The following is a 19,496-nucleotide window of genomic DNA, read 5'->3' as shown; positions in this document are numbered from 1 at the left end:
AAAATTAACTTTAGTCTCTGTGTCTTTATTTGGGAGCTGGCTAGTAGGACCGAGAAAGACTCTTTACACCAGATCTCATGGAGGCATTTTCTCAACCAAGGTTCCCTCTTCAGATACCACAAGCTATCTTGTGTCAAGTTGAGATAAAACTATACAGCATAAATGGTCAGTACTTACTCTTCTTAGTCTGATTTATAATGAGAAACTAGAGATATATGAAAAATGTAACTTGTTGAGGAAAGTCGTATAAGCTAGTTCATGAGGAGAAAGTAGCTATACTTGTTAAGATATTAGTACCATCAAAGTAAAACTTCTCACTCTCCATTAGGACAAAGGAAAGGTAGCCTGAGGCCAGCACACTACTAACCAGCACCTCCAACTCATGAAAATGAAAATTCTTTCAAAGGAGTGAACCTAAACTATCAATTCCCCTGAAGAGGTTCTGGTCTGGGCAGTTAGCTTTTCTGTCAAGTTGACAAAGTCTAGGGTCACTGGAAAAGTGAGTCTCAGTGGAGGGACAGCCCAGGCATGATTGGCCTTGGGTTTGTCTGTGGAGTTTGTCTTGACTGTTAAGTGATGTAGGAGAACCCAGCTCACTGTGGGCTATACTATTCCCTAGGCAGGTGATCCCAGGCTGTGGGAAGTATGTGAAGTCCTTGATGAATGCATATTATCCACATGAGCATGGGTGATGTCACTGCTGTCAATGCCACAGACCCCAGGGAATGGCAAGACCTTCATCTGGGTCAGACAATGGATGTGGACAGTGCGTACAAAAAGTATCAATGACAGCTTCTTCCTCCTGCATGACTACAGCAGAGAGTGGTGCACCACAGAGACACCCATATGGAGATTAAGTAACCTGCCTCCTCCTTCAGCTGTACATAAGCCTTATTAGCTTCCAGGCTACTGGTATGTCATCAGAACACACAGCTCACCCAATCCTAACTTTTCTGTACCTGTGTCCTTTGTTTCTTCATTCTCCATTACCCTAGTCAGGTCAATTCCAATGATGTGCAGATCACAACTAGTGGCACCTGAACAGGGTCCTTGACTACCAGAAATTAGAATTGGTTAGGCAAGGGAACAATTCCTGTGAGAGGCATGCAAATAAAGGTCAGGTGTAAGACATGGAACAAGCAGAATCTAGAGATGGACAGTAATATGTTAGTACCTTGAAGGAGACTTTTGAGGAACTGTAGAAGTAAGGTAAGATCAGGAGATGTGCACTTCCTTTCCAGAAGATGATAGTAAATTTGGCTACTTGGAGAACACCTAGTAGGAAAACTAAGGGATACACCGTTGAAGGACAGGAAGGTATTCACCCCGTGAACAGAGCTAAAGATAAACCTATCATCCTGACACGGGTAGAAACCAACTGAAAACTATTAATTAAGCCTAGTTCTACCAATCACAGAGGCTAAGAATGTGCTCATGTAGCATCTTAGGCCTACAGCTGAGATTTCTAAGTTGTGCTGTAATAGTAATGTTTTATCAACGTATTTGAAAAAATACTTTTATTTAATACGTTCTTTGTTCTGTCATTATAAAAAGTTCATAAAATCGCTATTTCATTGGAACATCAAATTATGGGTTATCCTTAACCCATGTTGGATAGGGTAGGGGGAGAGGGCATTTTTCTGTTTGACTCCAGAATAAATTACCAATTTTGAGGTGAGGATTACTTTTGCATGGACACAAAGAAGCCCACCTCCTTGCCTTCCGAAGTCCTTCTTCCCTGTTTTATTATTATTATTATTATTATTATTATTATTATTATTAATTCTATTGCTTCATATCTGAACTCCAGTTTTCCCCGTGAGTGTCTCAAAAGAACTCCCCAGACGTGGTGGGCTCCAGAGTGGAGGGGATCAAGGATCAAGCTGCATTCCCCCCATGCAGCAGAACACACACTGCACTTCATTCCCAGACCTAGGAACTCCCTGACACTGTGGGGAGCTGGTGCATGCTGGGAGTGGGCCTAGGGGTGCCTCTCTCTGACTGCGTTCGCCCGAGCCAGTGCGAGGACTGACGGGACGTCCGGTTGCAGCTGCCTAGGCAGAGGCAGCAGCAGCATGGCGGGGAGCACAGAATAAGAACTAGGGCGACTGTGGAAACCCAAGGTTTCTGCGTCATTCAGACCGCTGACCTTTCGACCCTTGCGGAGGCGCGCTGACGTCATAAGCGGCGCGACCCGCCGACAGGCGGCGCGTCTTGCTCGCGTCGGGCCTGGCTCGCGCTGTGAGCCGAGGCGGGAGCGCTGGGTCTGGGATGGGGTGGCTGCTCCGGGCCTGGTGCTGAACGGCGGAGGCATGTGGGCGCTCGCGGGGCGGGCTCTCGCGCCACGGGCCGCCGGGGCCGCGCGCTTGCTGCCCCCCTGCGCCCGGCCGGTGCCTGCCGCGGAGCCCCGGGCCACCCGCAGGCCCTTCAGCACGGCCGAGCTCAAGGTGACCGGCTCACCCCGGGGACGGTGCTGGGCTTCCGCGTGTGCACCGAGGCCTGGCGAGCCCTTCGGCCCTGGCTGCTCGCTAGCCTGGCTTAGGGAGAGGGTTGGTCTGGAGCATGCGTTACTTTTGAAAACCTTTCGAGAAGCTGCTCCTCTCTAGCAACGGCTTTCCTGATTTTTGTTAGGTTTTCTTGGGCAACTGGCTTGATTTGCAGCCGATCCCGCAGCTTCCTTATTGAGTGAGATGATAATCAGACTTGGAGGTTTGCGGGACGCCAAGGCATGGAACTTTTTTGGCCCCGTGCAAGGATGTGGCTCCGGCAGAAAAATGAATTTGTATTCGTCGCAGTTCAGGGTATTTTGAAAGTGATGCGGTTCTGCATAACTTTGACCCGAATGCGATGGGGGGAAAAAGACACGACAATGCAGCTATTACAGTTTTGTTTGAAGAATTCATTCATGATCTGCCTTATATTGAGTAACTAAAAGAAAGCTAAAATAAATGTTACAGTCATTACAACTTCATCTTGTTTTCTGGTGATGAAATACTGGCTCGTGGAAAATGCGTAGCATGTACACACACTCCCCTGACTGTTTCTCTTGGATACCAATTTCCAGCAGTTTGCTGTGTGTCTCACTACGTTAAAAGATTTTCTAAGGGTTTTTGTTTGTTTGTTTGTTTTCTTGATAAGGCATTCTCATACTCTTGAGTTCTATCGTCCATTCTCCATTAATGAAAGTAAATTTGGAATTGGTTCAATACATGATCGAAGTATTAAGTAAGGGGTTTTTATTTAGCTTTGTTTATGAAACTGATGCAGTTAGTCTCCTATAATTTGGTCTTTGTAGTTAGGCTTAGTCATATATCTTGTAAAAAATGAGGTAAAGTAACTTCGAAATTGGCCATAGATTAAAAGATTTTTCTTTGAATTTGTAAATTGTTTTATGCAAATCTTATACCCCAAAATGTTCTATTCCCTCCCCTTTTTAGGAGAAACCTGACATGTCTAGATTTCCTGTTGAAGATACTAGAAATTTCAGTATCATTGCACACGTGGATCATGGCAAAAGTACTCTAGCTGACAGGCTCCTAGAACTAACAGGTATTTTCATTTTATATCATAAGTTTGTGACTGTCTAGAGTAATTGGGAATTACATTTTGGTATTGTATCTCTAATGTTCTCTGATAATTATGTTTCATTTTTTGTTTTGTCTTGTTTTAGAGCCCAGGGAAATCAATAAATGTGTCTTCTATTTCTAGGAACAATTGATAAGACACAGAAAAATAAGCAGGTTCTTGATAAATTACAAGTGGAGCGAGAAAGAGGCATCACCGTGAAAGCACAGACGGCAACTCTGTTTTACAGTTTTGAAGGAAAGCAGTACCTGTTAAATCTCATTGACACACCGGTACGTTTCCTATTGGCTCTGCAAAGATGGCCACAGTTAGTCTTGTTGACATTGCAAATGAAATTCTTTCATTTTGGGCTTGAGTTTTATATGTCTGCCTTTGGTGTTTGTTTTCTCATTTTTTGATGTTATGTAACTTGTTTCAAATGTTTCCATAAACCCCCTCCCCATATTTTACAAGTTTTTGTTTTATCAGTAGATTAGCAATAATATCTGTTCCTTTAAAAATTATAGCTGATTTTTAAAGGCACCACTATTTTGCTTTTCAGGGCCATGTTGATTTTAGTTATGAAGTGTCCAGGTCACTGTCTGCCTGCCAAGGTGTTTTACTGGTGGTGGATGCAAATGAGGTAAGATCTTTCATCATACATGATGTGACATGACCAGTTGGTTGTTTTGTAAAGCTCTCCATAAAAATGCATTTTGGAAATAGAACTTCTCCATTTGAACAACAGGTTTGTTATATTGCTTATTCTAAATCGTATACTTTAACATTGTTAAATTGAGGTGCTGATTCACCCTGTTTAATCTATTTCTTTACCAGTGGTAATCATTGTTTTGAACCCTGAAATATAAATGGTACAGAAAAGTAGGAGGTGGTGCGATTCGGATTTCTATCACTATATAGAAATACGTGAAATAACTGTAAAGGCAAGTTTATTTTGGCTCACAGTTTTGATGGAGTCCATGATTCATCTGGCCTCCTTACTTTGGGCTTATAGCAAGACCCCCTAATGTACTAGTAATGCTTGCAGGTGGTGCTGGGGGGCCAAAGCTGCACACTCTTCAGGAAACACGAGTGAGAAAGAGCAAAGGCCTTAGGTCTTAGGGCGCGATCCTGGCTCTGGCTGGGTGTCTGTGTCAATGTTTGTCCACCTTGCAGATGTGTCTTCGAGAGCCAGCACTGAAATGAATGGTGCAGACAGCTGAAGCCACTGTCTAAAGTTATTCTGGAGAACTAGCTCCTTTTGTAGCAAGTTGCATGAAGAAAGGTTACAGGAGGGCAAGGAACACCTGTTTCAGAAAATATGCCACAGAAATCAGCAAAACAGAGTCATTAAAAACACTTAACAGTGCCTCATTTCTGCTCCAACAAGAATAAACACGTCTTATGAATTGAATGCAAATGTTTAATACAGGAGGCACAAAATCACATCCAAGAACAGTCTGGGAAACAAAATGCACTTGTGGTAAAGGCTTTCTTCCTATTTCCTGCAGCCACTCCCATACTTCCACAAGGCATTGTTCACCATGTGTCAAAGCGGTCATCTTGGTCTCTCTTGTCTTGCTTCCAGGGTATTCAAGCTCAGACTGTAGCAAATTTCTTTCTTGCGTTTGAAGCACAGTTGACAGTAATTCCAGTTATAAACAAGGTAAAGTGAGACACCACCAATGCCATTAATTATTTTACCTTCTAAATTATCTAGTGTTTAATTGTGAAGTGTGCTTTTTTTTCTCATAATATGAGGGATCTGTAGTTACTATTCATTTAAATTGTCAGTGGGATTTACCTATGAATTTCTTATGATAGAACTGCAGGTCAAATATTCATTTCAGAGAGTTGAAAAGGTTCCTCTGAATTGCATGTGCTGAGAAAAGGCTATGTCTGTAGGAAAGGGGTGAAAGGCAGATAAAGTAAACCTGCCAGCCCCACTGTAGAGTTAATAATCCTAATTGAAAAATTCAGACTGCATTAAGCTACATTTCTTGATATTGGTGCTAAATGTGAAATGAGCCTGCCCATAGGTCAAACAGCTTGAATCTGACTTCACTTTAAAAATTTGTTCTCATGGTGTTAATTGATATACTTTGCCCTGCTTACATTTTTTTAAATCTATTTGTTGCTTGAATTTTCTTTTCAGTAGTTATGCTTGTTAAAATCACATTGGTAATATATAGATTATTTTAAATATTCTTTTGAAAAGTCATGGAGAGGTCAGTTAGGTTAACTCACAGAAGGTTTTATTGCTCTCCAAATATTACTTCTATGGACTAATTTTAATTTTTACTATGCTCACTCAGTAATTTTGTTTACAGATAGATCTGAAGAATGCTGATCCTGAAAGGGTTGAAAAACAGATTGAAAAAGTGTTTGATATCCCTAGTGATGAATGTATTAAGGTAAAGTGTTTGATATCCCTAGTGATGAGTGTATTAAGGTAAAGTGTTTGATATCCCTAGTGATGAGTGTATTAAGGTAAAGTGTTTGATATCCCTAGTGATGAGTGTATTAAGGTAAAGTGTTTGATATCCCTAGTGATAAAAGTATTAAGGTAAATGCCTTTTTTTAAAAGATGACTGTCATTGTTAATTCTATTGTTGTGATGAAACACCATGACCAAAACATCTTGGGGAGGAAAGGGTTTATTTGGCTTACACTTCCACATTGTAGGCCATCATTGAAGGAAATCAGGGCAGAAAGCTGAAGGCAAGAGCTGGTGCAGAGGCCATGGAAGGTGCTGCTCACTGGCTTCCGCCCTGTGGCTCACTCAGTCTGCTTTCTTATAGAACCCAGGACCGCCAGTCCAGGGTTGGCACCACCCACAATGAACTGGGCCTTCCCACATCAGTCACTAATTAAGAAAATACCCTAAGGCTTGCCTACAGCCTGATCTTACAAAGACATTTTCTCAGTTCATAGAACTAGCCAGTACAACTGTTGATTATTCTTAGGAAAATCTCAGGTGATTGACCTAGCCGATATTTATTGGTGTTTGATTACCTTGCACTCATCACTTTTTTTTTTTTTTTTTTGTAGTTTTAGAGTGTTCTTTTATTATTATTTCATTAGATTCAGGTGTGAAAACTCCTTTTATATCATGAGAATATATAGATTGTTGCTGTTACTTTTAAATGAACTAAGGCTTAAAGATTTTATCACTTTGTATTGTATTGTTCAGCTTTCTACAGCCCCATGTTGGAAGTTGGAACACTAACATGTTTTGTCTTGTGTGTGTGTGTGTGTGTGTGTGTGTGTGTGTGTGTGTGTGTTTCTGTTTACTCTTTTGCTCTTTGGTCTTTGGTCTTTGGGGCTGCCACCTAATATACATGGAGACTTAATTCTTCTTTATGTCTATCTTTGGGGGACCGCCACCCAGTATACATGGAGACTTAATTCTTTATGACTGTCTGCCCTTAGCTTGCCTTGTTTCTTGCCAGCTTTTCTTAACTTTAAATAATTCCATCTACCTTTTGTGCTTGAGCTTTTTCCTTTTCTTACTTCTGTGTATCTTGCTTTCACTCTTACTCTGTGGCTGGCTGGGTGGCTGGCCCCAAGTGTCCTCTTCTCCTTTTCTTGCTCCTTCTTTTCCTCCCAGATTTCTCCTCCTGTTTATTCTCTCTGCCTGCCAGCCCTGCCTATCCTTTCTCCTGCCTTGCTATTGGCCGTTCAGCTCTTTATTAGACCATCAGATGCTTTACACAGGCAAATAACACAGCTTCACAGAGTTAAACAAATGCAACAAAGAACAATACAACACAGCTTTGCATCATTAATGTTCAGCATAAACAAATGTAATACATCTTAAAATAATATTCTGCCACACTCTCCTAAGATCACAGATTTAGTTAGCCTGTATGTCAGGACTAATGTTTTGAAACAAAAACAAAGTCTTTTGAAACTCAGTGTGGCATTAATCCTCTTTGGTGGGGAGGAGGGATCCATTTACTTAATTTCAATTATGTGTACGTACATGTGTGTGCCAGCCCAAGACTATGCATCATATGGTGCAGATGTCCAAGGAAGCCAGCAGAGGGAGTTGGATCCTCTCTAATTGGAGCTACAGGATGTGTAAGCCCCCTAGTATGTGTGCTGGAAAGGACCCTGGTGTACTCTATGAAGCAGCAAATATTCTCAACATCTGAGCCATCTTCCCTGCCCTAAGCATTACTTCTTATTATTAGTTATTTTGTCTGTGTGATAATTTTGTTTTTGAAAAGCAGGTATTTTGGTACTTGATGGGTATTGGTTAAAGTGATGCATTTCATTAAAAGGCATCATTTTTACTCATCAAAATTTTTGTTTTCTCATTCCATTGCTTTGTGAACACACTAAGAATGTTCTTATACTTTAATCCTGAAACTATAGGGTCACTAACACTGAATAATGAGAAGAAATCCTTATCTTTTCCCTTTTTCTGGGTTCAAACAAATGAGTAAGAGAATTCTTCCTCCTGATCAAATGATGAGGACCCAGGAAGGAGGGGTGCAGCCTTCAATCTCAGTGCTTTCCTTTCTGCGTGGTTTCAGATTTCTGCAAAACTTGGGACGAACGTTGAAAGTGTTCTTGAGGCAGTCATTGAAAGAATACCTCCGTAAGTGGTTTGCTGTTATACTATTTGCTCACGTTGAAGAGTTTAGAGTTTAATGACATGTAGACGTTTATAATTTAATAGTTTAGGTTAATAGGCCATCAACTTGATCTGTCATGTAAAACTAATGAATATGGCAAGTGATCTTGCAGTATGGTAGAATACATTTTTGTTTTTAGTAACGAAGGCAATTTCAATATAGTAAACCGGAAAATAAAGCAAGGATAATGGCAATCTCTCTGATAATTGTAATACAGGGACTTAAGTACGTTGGCAATTGGTCTTTGCTATATAATGAGCATACAGCCATAATATTTTCAAATACATGTTTTTGAATATATTTTTAAAATTATAAATTATTTTGAAATAATAATTCCAAAATTTAAAATTGATGGTTGAATTAAATCAAACATATTTTATAGAAAAGCTCTTTTGCTTTGGCCTTTGAGCAATTATCTTTTGCAAAATTAAAATAAATTAGCACATTTCCTAAGTTGAAAATAGGCCATCTTTTCTTTCTTTTTTTATTTTGACGTTTTCTTATATATACTTAAATTTTCTTTTATAATAGTCCAAAAGTACATCGTGAAAACCCACTGAAAGCCTTGGTATTTGATTCCACCTTTGACCAGTATAGAGGTGTGATAGCTAACATAGCACTGTTTGATGGAGTGGTTTCCAAAGGAGATAAAATTATATCTGCACACACTAAGAAGACATATGAAGTTAATGAAGTAGGCATTTTGAATCCTAACGAGCAGCCAACTCATAAATTGTAAGTGATCTGTTTTACATTTATGGATGTGTTTCTCCCAGTGTGCTCAGAATGTTCATAATGTAAAATTAAAATAGATGAGATAGATAGATAGATAGATAGATAGATAGATAGATAGATAGAGCCACTATACATCCAGATAGATAGATAGATAGATAGATAGAGCCACTATACATCCAGATAGATAGATAGATAGATAGATAGATAGATAGAGCGAGCCACTATACATCCAGACATTTGATCTCGAAAAACTAGAAAAAAAAAAGGATCTTATGTGTATGTAGGAGGCAGTTTTATGGGTATGAAAAGTTTTATTAATTAGTAGAAAAAACTTAGTGATCTAGTGTAATCCTATGTTGGTTCTAGTATAATCAAATGTTAATGCATTTGATGGAACAATTGAATATTAGCGTGCCTCAACTCATTTGATGGATTTATTTTTCATTTTGCATTTAATCTCATCACAACCAAATTTTGCACTATAAGGTGCTACAGAAACCGACCACTCCTTTGTTCACTGTGGAATTCAGGATTAAACCTAGATTAATTAAAATTTATAGAGGAGTGGGATTAAGAAATTAGCATGCGCTAGAAAATCAAATCTGAGTTAGCTGTGAATTGGCTGCTGAATGACTTCTCTGATAACAGGAAGACATGACATCAGGCACATAATTTTGCTTTTCCTGTTGTCTCTGAAGATTAAAGTGTTGCATAGTTGAGTCCAGGATCATACTCCACAGTTTCATGTTGTATCTAAAAAGCCTCATGTGAATCATGACACATTTCAAATCAGTCTGTTTTAGTTTTAGTGAAGTGTTTTTGAAGTAAGTTCATGTATTGTAATATATCTATTGTAGTATTTGTATATATGTAATATATGTGTTGAACATTACTGCCTCTTCGTTGGATGCTCCTCTGCTGCATGTAAATGATTTTGCTACTATGTATTTTTTTTTTTTAACCTAAAACTGAGTTCTTGGAATTTCCTCTTCATTTGGAAAGTCAGATATGTAATAGAGTGTTAAATGTTTACTTTTTTCTGATTGGTTAAAATTTATCTTTTCCCCCTCATTAATGAATCTTTAAAAAATAATAATAGACATGATATTTTCCTGAAGTATTTTTAAAATAGATGTTAGAAGCTGGTGTTCAATTTGTGAAAGGTGGGCAGAATCACAAAGACAGGTTTTGGCATGTGTAGAGATTTAGGGCAGTGGATAAGACACAGTGTTGTTTACCTGATGAGCTTGAGAGGTTGAAAATCAGTGTGTGGCACTTACTTGATTGAAAGGTATATGACAGATTCCCAGGAAGACAGAACTATGAGTATGTACTTACAATAGAAAAGCAGTAAATATTTGCATATGCTAATTTTATTTAGATATGCAGGACAGGTGGGCTTTCTGATTGCTGGGATGAAAGATGTCACTGAAGCACAAATAGGAGATACATTGTATTTACATAATCATCCAGTGGAGCCCTTGCCTGGGTTCAAATCAGCGAAACCAATGGTATTTGCAGGTGAGGAGCTCACAAATTCAACACCAAAGGGCCAAAATATTTTTTAATTAAAAGTCTGTTTCTGTGGTGAAGGAAAATGTACTAGAAGATAATATACATTCTTATAGATCTGTTGGTGATGTATGCATATGATGACATTTCATTTGCCTGTGTGTATGAATGCAGTACTTCTGTGTATAAATTTGTAGCTTCATTTACATGGTGACGTTTTATATGAGACGTCATTTTGGATTTCTTAAGAAATAAGTGAGTATGGGGTTGGAGATTTAGCTCAGTGGTAGAGCACTTGCCTAGCAAGTGCAAGGCCCTGGGTTCGATCCTCAGCTCAAAAAAATAATAATAAAATAAAAGAAAGAAGTAAGTATGTAAGAGATCTTAGAAACGTGAATTTTCTTCTTTATTCTCTGAGAACTTAGTGGATTATATTTTAATTTTTTTTTCTAATTAGGATGTTTAATTACAATTCTCAGTAGAATTAATTAATCCCTCTTCTTAGTTGAGTTCTCTTTAGTTAGACTGTTCTTCTGTGGATGCCGTAGACAGCAGCGTCGCCTCTAGCATGTTAATATCAGAACAGGTATTACTGTGAGTGTTGCAGCCGGTTAGATAATGAAGACCTAATTGAGGGTCATCCGGTTATTCTCACCTTGGTCTCTACTCATAGTCCTCTTTCATCAGAGATCGCGAAGTTTATTACTGCTGTGTTAGGCTATCAGTCATTTGGGTTTCAGAAGATTTGTAAAGTGTAGCATAAGCAGGAAATGAAGAGAATCTGAGGAATTGGTAGGAGCTCCCATAGTTTAAGCAGTAAGTTTCTAAAAGCCAAACTTTAGTTTTGGTAACCAGTCTAGACATGAAGCCCAGTGCATCTTCATTTGGGGCTGTTTCTCACCTACTAATATTTTTCCTCATAGTAGTGGACCATCTTGTGCTTTTGGTTTTTAAAACAAACAAAATTTGCCTAATTGTGTGTAGACTTAATTCCCTTGGTTGTTTATATATTTTCTTGTTTTTGTATTTCTTCAAAAGCATAAAACTACTGTTTGGAGTGTCAACATAATTGTATAAAGCTAATGGTTTCCAAGATACCTTGCAACCACTTTAATAAAGAAAAGTAATGTAAATGTCAATTGGTTAATTTTGTTTTTTGACAGGACTTCATATTATGTTTGTGTCCCCAGGAATGTACCCTGTAGACCAATCTGAATATAATAACCTGAGGAGTGCTATAGAAAAACTGACCTTAAATGACTCCAGTGTGACTGTGCATCGAGACAGTAGTCTGGCCCTGGGTGCTGGCTGGAGGTAAGGTAGAGTTACATCCTAAAGTCACATTTTTGTAGGAAAATAAGTTCTAATTGGATTCATTACTCATGAACGTTTCTGAAGATCAGTTTAAATTTTTTTACATTCTCTGTGTATATGTGTGCACATGTGTATACAGTGTGCATGCCCAGATGATGTTCATGTTCATGGATCCGAGATCAACCTCAGGCTCTCTTTAGTTTCTGAGACGTGTCTCTCACTGACCCTGGAGGTCACCCTGGCACTTTGCTGTCTCCTCCCAGCACTGGGTCACAGGTGCCTTCTGCAGCTCCTGCCTTTCTCATGTGTATTTTGGGGCTACAAAGTTGGGTCCTGATGTTTGCAGAGTGAGTCAGCACCCAGCCAGCCATCTTCCCAGGCCCTAAAGATCAGTTTAGATGAGGAAAATAACTAAACTCTTAATGTCTACTTATTTCTCAAGTGGGTTCATGTTTTCTGGATAATTTTTATATTAATTTAAAATAGTAGATGATCTGGGTCTTATTTTATAAAATTATACAAGAGATGCAAATTTCTGGAGTGAGTCTTGATTTCTGCCCTTCTCTACAAGGTAGCAATGTGTTCAACAACAGAAAACAGCCCAGTGGAAATGGACAATTGGAGGTTTTGGTGTTTTTTCCTCCCTTTTCTCCAGGTTGGGATTTCTTGGAATTTTGCACATGGAAGTTTTCAACCAGCGACTAGAGCAAGAATATAATGCTTCTGTAATTTTGACAACCCCTACTGTTCCATACAAAGCTGTTCTTTCATCTGCAAAATTGATAAAGGTACATTAATATTTACTTCTATTTTGTATCCACCTAAAAGGGAAAAATTTAATAAAGAAGTGCATGTGTATATACTAAATACAAGAGAAAAGTTTTAGTTATAAAAGATAATTTTGGTTATAAATAATTGATGTTATGAAAAAGTAAAACCTTCATTCTTGTGGGAAATTTTGAAATTAGTGGTAGAAGTAGTACTGTATTCTGTTTCAGTGGCAATTCCTTCATTTAAACCACTACTGCCCTTAGCACAGATAAACCAATTTTATACACTAATTATAATACCCTAAACAGTCAAGGTAAAATGTAGCATTTGTCATACTTTTTCTAGATAGTTCATATAATGTGCTATGTGAATCTTAATAACCCAAATATATTAATATACTTAGTATTAACATTCCTACCAATGTTAAAAGGTAGTAATTGGAAGATGTTTTTGTTGTATTATATAATCATCTAACCTCTAGGTGTGTTGGGGTTTTTTTGTTTTTGTTTTTTTGTTTTTTTTTTTTAAGACAGGGTTTCTCTATGTAGCTTTGCACTTTTCCTGGAACTCACTCTGTAGCCCAGGCTGGCCTCGAACTCACAGAGATCTGCCTGGCTCTGCCTCCCGAGTGCTGGGATTAAAGGTGTGCGCCACCACTGCCCGGCTTTAGGTGTGTTATTGTTGTTGCTGCTGCTTTGTTAATTGCAGTAAATTCAATAACTATGTTCTAAATGTACTGTATGATAAAGGCAAACCTTTAAGAAACATAATTGTATTAGTGTTTGTTTTTAAAATTCCATTCCCTTTTCTCATTTTTAGGAATATAAAGAAAAAGAAATCACAATCATCAACCCTGCACAATTCCCTGATAAGTCAAAAGTATCAGAATATTTGGAACCAGTTGTTTTGGGCACTGTTGTCACACCAACTGAATACACTGGAAAAGTAATGGCGCTTTGCCAGGTAGAAACACAGCGGGTTCCAGTCCTCTGGAGCAGTGCTTACCTAAGCTTGTATTTCCCGGGATTCCTTTTGCTGTGAAATTGGCTTCAATAAAATTAAATAAATAATACTTGTTTCACGGCCCTACATCCAGATGTAGTATTGATACACTATCTGGATTTTACATACTCCGAATATGTTAGTCAAAGGAATGAAAATAAAAGCTATCTACTTACCCCAAAGGGACTTCCAGTATGATTTAGTCTATTTGTGTCCTTGAAAGTGAATATAGTATGATTTTGAAGATAAAACTGCTATGACATAGATTAAAAGCTTTGGTTTAAAAGTAATATCGTTCCTGTATTAAAACTCTTACTTGTAAATTTTTGGTAGACCATTAAATAATACTCCATTCTGTTTACTTTTGTTTATAGAAATTAATTTTAATTTGGAAATTAAAAACTTTCCTATTCGCATCAGTATCTGTGTGAATTATAATTGAACTCTTTTTTCTTTAGGCACGAAGAGCAGTTCAGAAAAATATGATTTTTATTGATGAAAATAGAGTTATGCTTAAATATCTCTTCCCTTTGAATGAAATTGTGGTAGATTTTTATGACTCTTTGAAGTCTCTATCTTCTGGATATGCAAGGTGAGAAAATAATAATCACAAATGTCTCAGTGAAGCTTTTGAAAATGATGAGAGTAAGAATTTACTCTTCTGTCCTCAGTAATTTCTACTGTCTTGAAGACAGTTGAGAATTATATAAGGTTAGGTAGCTTGGAACATTATAGATATTATAGAGTACGTGACATTTACTTCTAGGAGGAAAAATTCTTTTTGTCAAATTTAATCCAAAAAGTAAACAACCTCTTATGATTTTTATATCCCTGTGTCTTAAGAGTTGGACACAAAAACATCTTTTCTTCAGGTGAGGGCAGGTAATGAACGTTGTAGGAAAAAGGAATTTATGGAGTGTAATCTGATAGTATCATGTTTATCGTTGTTCTTTCTTTCCTTGTTAGTTTTGATTATGAAGATGCAGGTTACCAGACTGCAGAACTTATAAAAATGGATATTCTACTGAATGGAAATATCGTGGAAGAGCTGGTAACTGTGGTACACAGGTAAGTAGACTAGAAAAAGATCACCGACTGTGAACATGATCACTTTGGGTGTTTTTCTATAATTGATGGTTCTTCATTCTTATTGGAGCAGATACATTTTGTAAAACTTTGGAAGATAATTAAAACAGATTTTAGTCTACTAATTTTTCCTTCTATTTTTACATTGTTCTTTCCCTATTAATAAATGTAGAATATAGAATTATCAGAGCCAAAGGAAATAATGTTTCCCTAACTGTGTTAATGTACAAGAAAATGTTTTTTAACTTTATAATGATGGTTTTAGAATTAAGAACAAAAAGATTTTCATATTTCTAAAAATCATTCATAATAATGAAAAGTCAACTATACATGTTCACAAAGTGGCAGACTGTTAAAAATTATTCCATATCAATGCAATTATAAGTCAAAGTATAGATTAATACCTAGTTATAAAAAAAATGCCTAATAAGTAGAAAGTGTTGAGTTCTATTTGAATCTCTTAAAACTCACTTTACTTTTATTACTGTTAATTACTGCACATGGACTATAATTTAAATATTTATATTTAGGATAGCTATATTTTTTTCTGTCTTCAGAGAGAAAGCATACACTGTTGGTAAAACCATATGTGAACGTCTAAAGGATTCTCTGCCCAGACAGCTATTTGAGATAGCAATCCAAGCTGCTGTTGGAAGCAAAGTAATTGCAAGAGAAACGTGAGTTGAGATTCATTTTTGTCCAAGGCTGGCTTTAAAAACAATATACACAGAAAACAAGATGAAAGTTTTAATCTTGGTCACACTTCAGTCTCGTACAGCATGAGATGATAGAGCGCTGATTCTTCCACTGACGTCCGATTACTTTGCATTACCTACATTGAGTGATACTACTTACAATTGATATAATTTATGAAGATTTCAAGAATTTCTGCATATTTTCATTGAATTCCTGGATTAAGAGATTTCTGTAAGGTTTCATTCAATGGTTTATAATTTGTTCAGGTAGATTATAAGTGACAGGAACAGAATCTAAGGTAATGGTAAAATGTTTTCTCTGAATAACTAATTCAGGAAAGATTATAAATAACATGTTGGGTTTTGTTTTCTAAATCAGGTCCCTCATTGGTTTATGGTCGATGTGGAGACAGGTCAACTTCTGTAGGAAGCTAGCTATGTGGATGAAGTCAGACTCCTGTAGTAGCAAGTGCAGTCTGGCAACACTTCCCTGCCCAGCTGTTAGGGATCTTAAGACCCAGGAAGCTAGAAGTGCCTTTTCAGTTAGGACAAATTGGGAATTGCTGTTTAATTCTAGCTTAACCTAAACCTAATGCATCACTCCTGGTGAAATACAACAACCATTTTGATATAGATTATATAAAATGTATGCCTATTAGAAGAATAATTTCATTTTGAACATTATTTTGTTTCAGTTATTCAGTATCCACAAAAACCCAGAAATTAGGCAGAGTTCTAGGGACCATCCTAGAAAATTAGAGCAGTTACCACATGGTCATTTTCACATAAATTGAAAATACATTAAGAAAAAGAGATACTTTTCAAAATTAGTGTTGATCTGAAAGTGTCATAATAATACAGTTGTATAGTTGATGGTTGGATATATTAACACTTTGTCTTGAATGGTTGTGTAAAACCTCCATTTATCAATAAAACCTTTACTAGTCACCAGCCTTTTGCAGTCAAGTCAGCAATGTGATGATTTCATTTTTTTAAAGATGCTATTCAAAGTATTTCTAGGCTGAGCTGGGAATAATGTAATTCTTTTATTAAGGCCACAAATGCTCATAATTCTCTCATGCAAACCACAAACCTGGATCGTTTTTACCAAAGTATATGGTGACATTAAAATGAACTTTTGAATTTTAAAATTAGCATATGAAAATAAATATAAGAACATTTGAACTAATTAATTACATACAGCAATTTTGTCTAAAGAACGCTATCATTTTATTAAAAGAATTGTGTATAGAAATCAAATCCATTTGAACTGTGTAGTAAATTTTCAACCTAAACAAAATTTCTTCTTTTACAGTGTGAAAGCCTATAGAAAAAATGTTTTGGCAAAATGTGTATGTATCTAGCTATGTTTTTTTCTACTTTATTATATTTAATGAATTTAAAATCAATGTGATTATAAATTTGTTTTGATTTTAATTTTTATGTACCATGTATTTAATTTCCGAGTTTCATTTTAAATGGGTAAATTTCTGCTTAACCATATTAGCATCATTTTAATTACATTTAAAAATACTTCTCATTTGCTATTTTCTTATGCAATACCACAAAAAAGAGAATTTTATTTAATTAACATAAGTTTATACATAACGAAAGATTTATAGTGACTCTTACTGTTGGAAGAGTAGGAATTAAAATCTACCTTGCTACATTGATCTTTGAATTGCCTTTTTTAACGTAAAAATCTGTTATTGTGAAAACAAAATCTTTCTTTTTATAAGTGCCTGGTAAAGTTTCTGACACGGTCTGCCTCTGAGAGTCTCTGTATTAGACTGTAGCTATGTAATTTGCTTCTATTAAATAATATAGATTTCTGAGCAGGGGATCAAATGAGGTCACAATGGTATGATTATAGTTTTGGTGTTCCTTGGTGTAATTACATAATCATTTCCTTTGAACCAATTTGGATTTCTTATTTTTCAGTATGGTGGTGATATTACCCGAAAAATGAAGCTTTTGAAGAGGCAGACAGAAGGGAAAAAGAAGCTGAGGAAGATTGGCAATATTGAAATTCCCAAAGATGCTTTTATAAAAGTTCTGAAAACCCAGCCTAATAAATGATTCATGGACAGCAGGGCTGTTTATCTTTTTCTTCCAATTTATGTTGATAACAGAATGAAAACTGAAATGCATATTACTTTTAGGGTCTTCAACTTTGACCTACTGGTAGAAAAGAGGTACACTGTATAGTCTGTTGCCTAGTCTTTTCATGTTCCACTACTCATTAGTAATCTTGACAGAATTTTTGACCCATCTTTAACATAAATTTGAGATTATGTTACTACTACCTCCAGAGGTAGCTGTAAAATTAAAAGAGGTTAATATATTTTATATATTCAAGAGGGCATGTTAATACATTTAATCAGAGTGAATTTAAACTTTTTTTTTTTTTTTTTTTTTTTAAGTTTTTAGTGTTTTGAGAGACAGGATCTTGCCATATAGCCCTGGCTAGCCCAAGATACATTATGTAGGCCAGATTGACCTCAAAATTTTGACAATCCTCCAGCCTTAGCCTTCCCATTGATAGGAAGACAGGTATGGGCTACTTTGTCCAGTTTATTCATCGTTTTTCTTAGATACTAAAAGGACCTCAAATCCCATCTAGTTCAGTTTAAAGCTTTCCAAAATCATCTTGTATCACAACTTTTAACTCAAACACTATCTGATATAAATGAAAATCAGTTATTAAGAAATAAAGAACATGTTACCAGACATTTGTTCTAGCTTTTCATGTTTATATATTTAATCAAGCATTTCTGAAACTCAATGGTTTATGTTCTACATCTAAGTTAAGCTTAGGGTGGCTGTGTCTTGTTTCTGACCCTCAATATATTCATGTAGAACAACAGACACTTGGTATTAGCACCAGCTGCTAATAAATTAGTAACTATTATTTAATGTTATTTCTAAAATGATACAGCTAGTAAACTGTAGTAGAATATTTTAAAATGTGTTACTTTGGTTTACGTTGCCTTTATTTAACTGAACCTGTGTTACTGTACCTGTGTAAAGTACCTGATGGTCTAGTCTAATAAAGAACTGGCCAATAGCAATGCAGGAGAAAGGATAGGCAGGGCTGGCAGGCAGAGAGTATAAATAGAAGGAGAAATCTGGGAAGAGGAGTCTAAGATGGAGAAGGAGCCAGAGTAGAGGAGGACATAAAGTACCTGATGGTCTAGTCTAATAAAGAACTGGCCAATAGCAATGCAGGAGAAAGGATAGGCAGGGCTGGCAGGCAGAGAGTATAAATAGAAGGAGAAATCTGGGAAGAGGAGTCTAAGATGGAGAAGGAGCCAGAGTAGAGGAGGACTCCAGGGGCCAGCCACCCAGCTACACAGCAAGGCATGGAGTAAGAGTAAGATTTACAGAAGTAAGAGAACGAGAAAAGTCCAGAGGCAAAAGACAGATGGGTTAAGTTAAGAAAAGCTGGCTAGAAACTAAGCCAAGCTAAGGCTGGGCATTTATAAGTAATAATAAGCCTCCTTGTGTGATTTATTTGGGAGCTGGGTGGCGGCACCCCTCTCCCCCAAAGACCCAAAAAACAAACAGTAAATGGCTTAGTTTCATGTTCAGTCACAACAAACAAACCAGCATAAATATATTACTGCAAGAAAGAGTCTTCATGTTGGGTTTTCTTTTCTGCCTTCTTGACACATGTCTTGTAGTAAAAAAGTTATGAATCTTAGCATTTTGATAGAATTTTAAGGTGTGGACTTAGTAGCTAGGTAGTCTTAGCTTACCTTATTATATAATCTCATACATTCCCCAGCTAGATTTGGTAGTTATAAAATACCAAATTCCCACAATGGTATATTGTTTTCTAGACTTTTTTTTTTAATTTTTTTTTATAGCTAAATAAGCTTAATTCCTCTCCCATGGCCATTTCCCAGTGTTAAGCTGTGTTAAATAGTCCCCTGAGTTCTGATACCATGTAAATATGTACAGTTGTATGACTAAAAGTAGTCTAAGTTTGGCATGGGTTGGCCACTGTAAAATAGAATATAACTTTGGCACAACAGTCGAGGTGAGATGTTGCCATTTAAATCCCTAGGTGACAGATGGAATTCAAGTAATGATTTCTTCTACGATTTTTTGCTTTGTATGACATGTTAATAGGTTTCTAAGCTCTTCAGCAGTATCCTATGTTGGAAGCTAC

General features: G+C 36.8%; 1 protein-coding gene across 2 annotated transcripts; it reads left to right on the top strand.

The window, feature by feature from the left end:
* The first annotated feature begins 2,181 nt into the window (after positions 1 to 2,181).
* Guf1 (GUF1 homolog, GTPase) lies at positions 2,182 to 17,702 on the top strand. Of its 2 annotated transcripts, XM_036201282.1 has the most exons (18): positions 2,182 to 2,236; positions 2,267 to 2,447; positions 3,438 to 3,549; positions 3,709 to 3,857; positions 4,127 to 4,207; positions 5,153 to 5,230; positions 5,895 to 5,978; positions 8,106 to 8,170; positions 8,739 to 8,942; positions 10,324 to 10,463; positions 11,645 to 11,768; positions 12,424 to 12,556; positions 13,359 to 13,502; positions 14,000 to 14,133; positions 14,508 to 14,609; positions 15,185 to 15,304; positions 16,638 to 16,674; positions 17,264 to 17,702. In XM_036201282.1, exons 2-18 carry the CDS (start codon positions 2,313 to 2,315, stop codon positions 17,399 to 17,401), a joined length of 1,980 nt encoding a protein of 659 aa, XP_036057175.1. In that variant the 5' UTR covers positions 2,182 to 2,236; positions 2,267 to 2,312; the 3' UTR covers positions 17,402 to 17,702. The 2 variants fall into 2 exon arrangements, with proteins under 2 accessions (XP_036057175.1, XP_036057176.1); XM_036201283.1 differs by lacking the exons at positions 2,182 to 2,236; positions 2,267 to 2,447 and adding an exon at positions 2,470 to 2,726.
* The last annotated feature ends 1,794 nt before the right edge of the window (positions 17,703 to 19,496 follow it).

The sequence above is a fragment of the Onychomys torridus genome, chromosome 10 (assembly GCF_903995425.1).
Source record: "Onychomys torridus chromosome 10, mOncTor1.1, whole genome shotgun sequence".
Lineage (NCBI taxonomy): Eukaryota > Metazoa > Chordata > Mammalia > Rodentia > Cricetidae > Onychomys > Onychomys torridus.
The sequence above is the reverse complement of the archived record's forward strand: the minus strand, read 5'-3'. Positions and strand labels throughout refer to the sequence as shown.

Coding starts and splice junctions, on each gene's coding strand:
- Guf1 (XM_036201282.1), top strand. CDS start 2,313: ATGTGGGCGCTCGCGGGGCGGGCTCTCGCGCCACGGGCCGCCGGGGCC. Junction 5,231..5,894: donor TAATTCCAGTTATAAACAAG/GTAAAGTGAGAC, acceptor TTTTGTTTACAG/ATAGATCTGAAGAATGCTGA. Junction 13,503..13,999: donor AAGTAATGGCGCTTTGCCAG/GTAGAAACACAG, acceptor TTTTTTCTTTAG/GCACGAAGAGCAGTTCAGAA.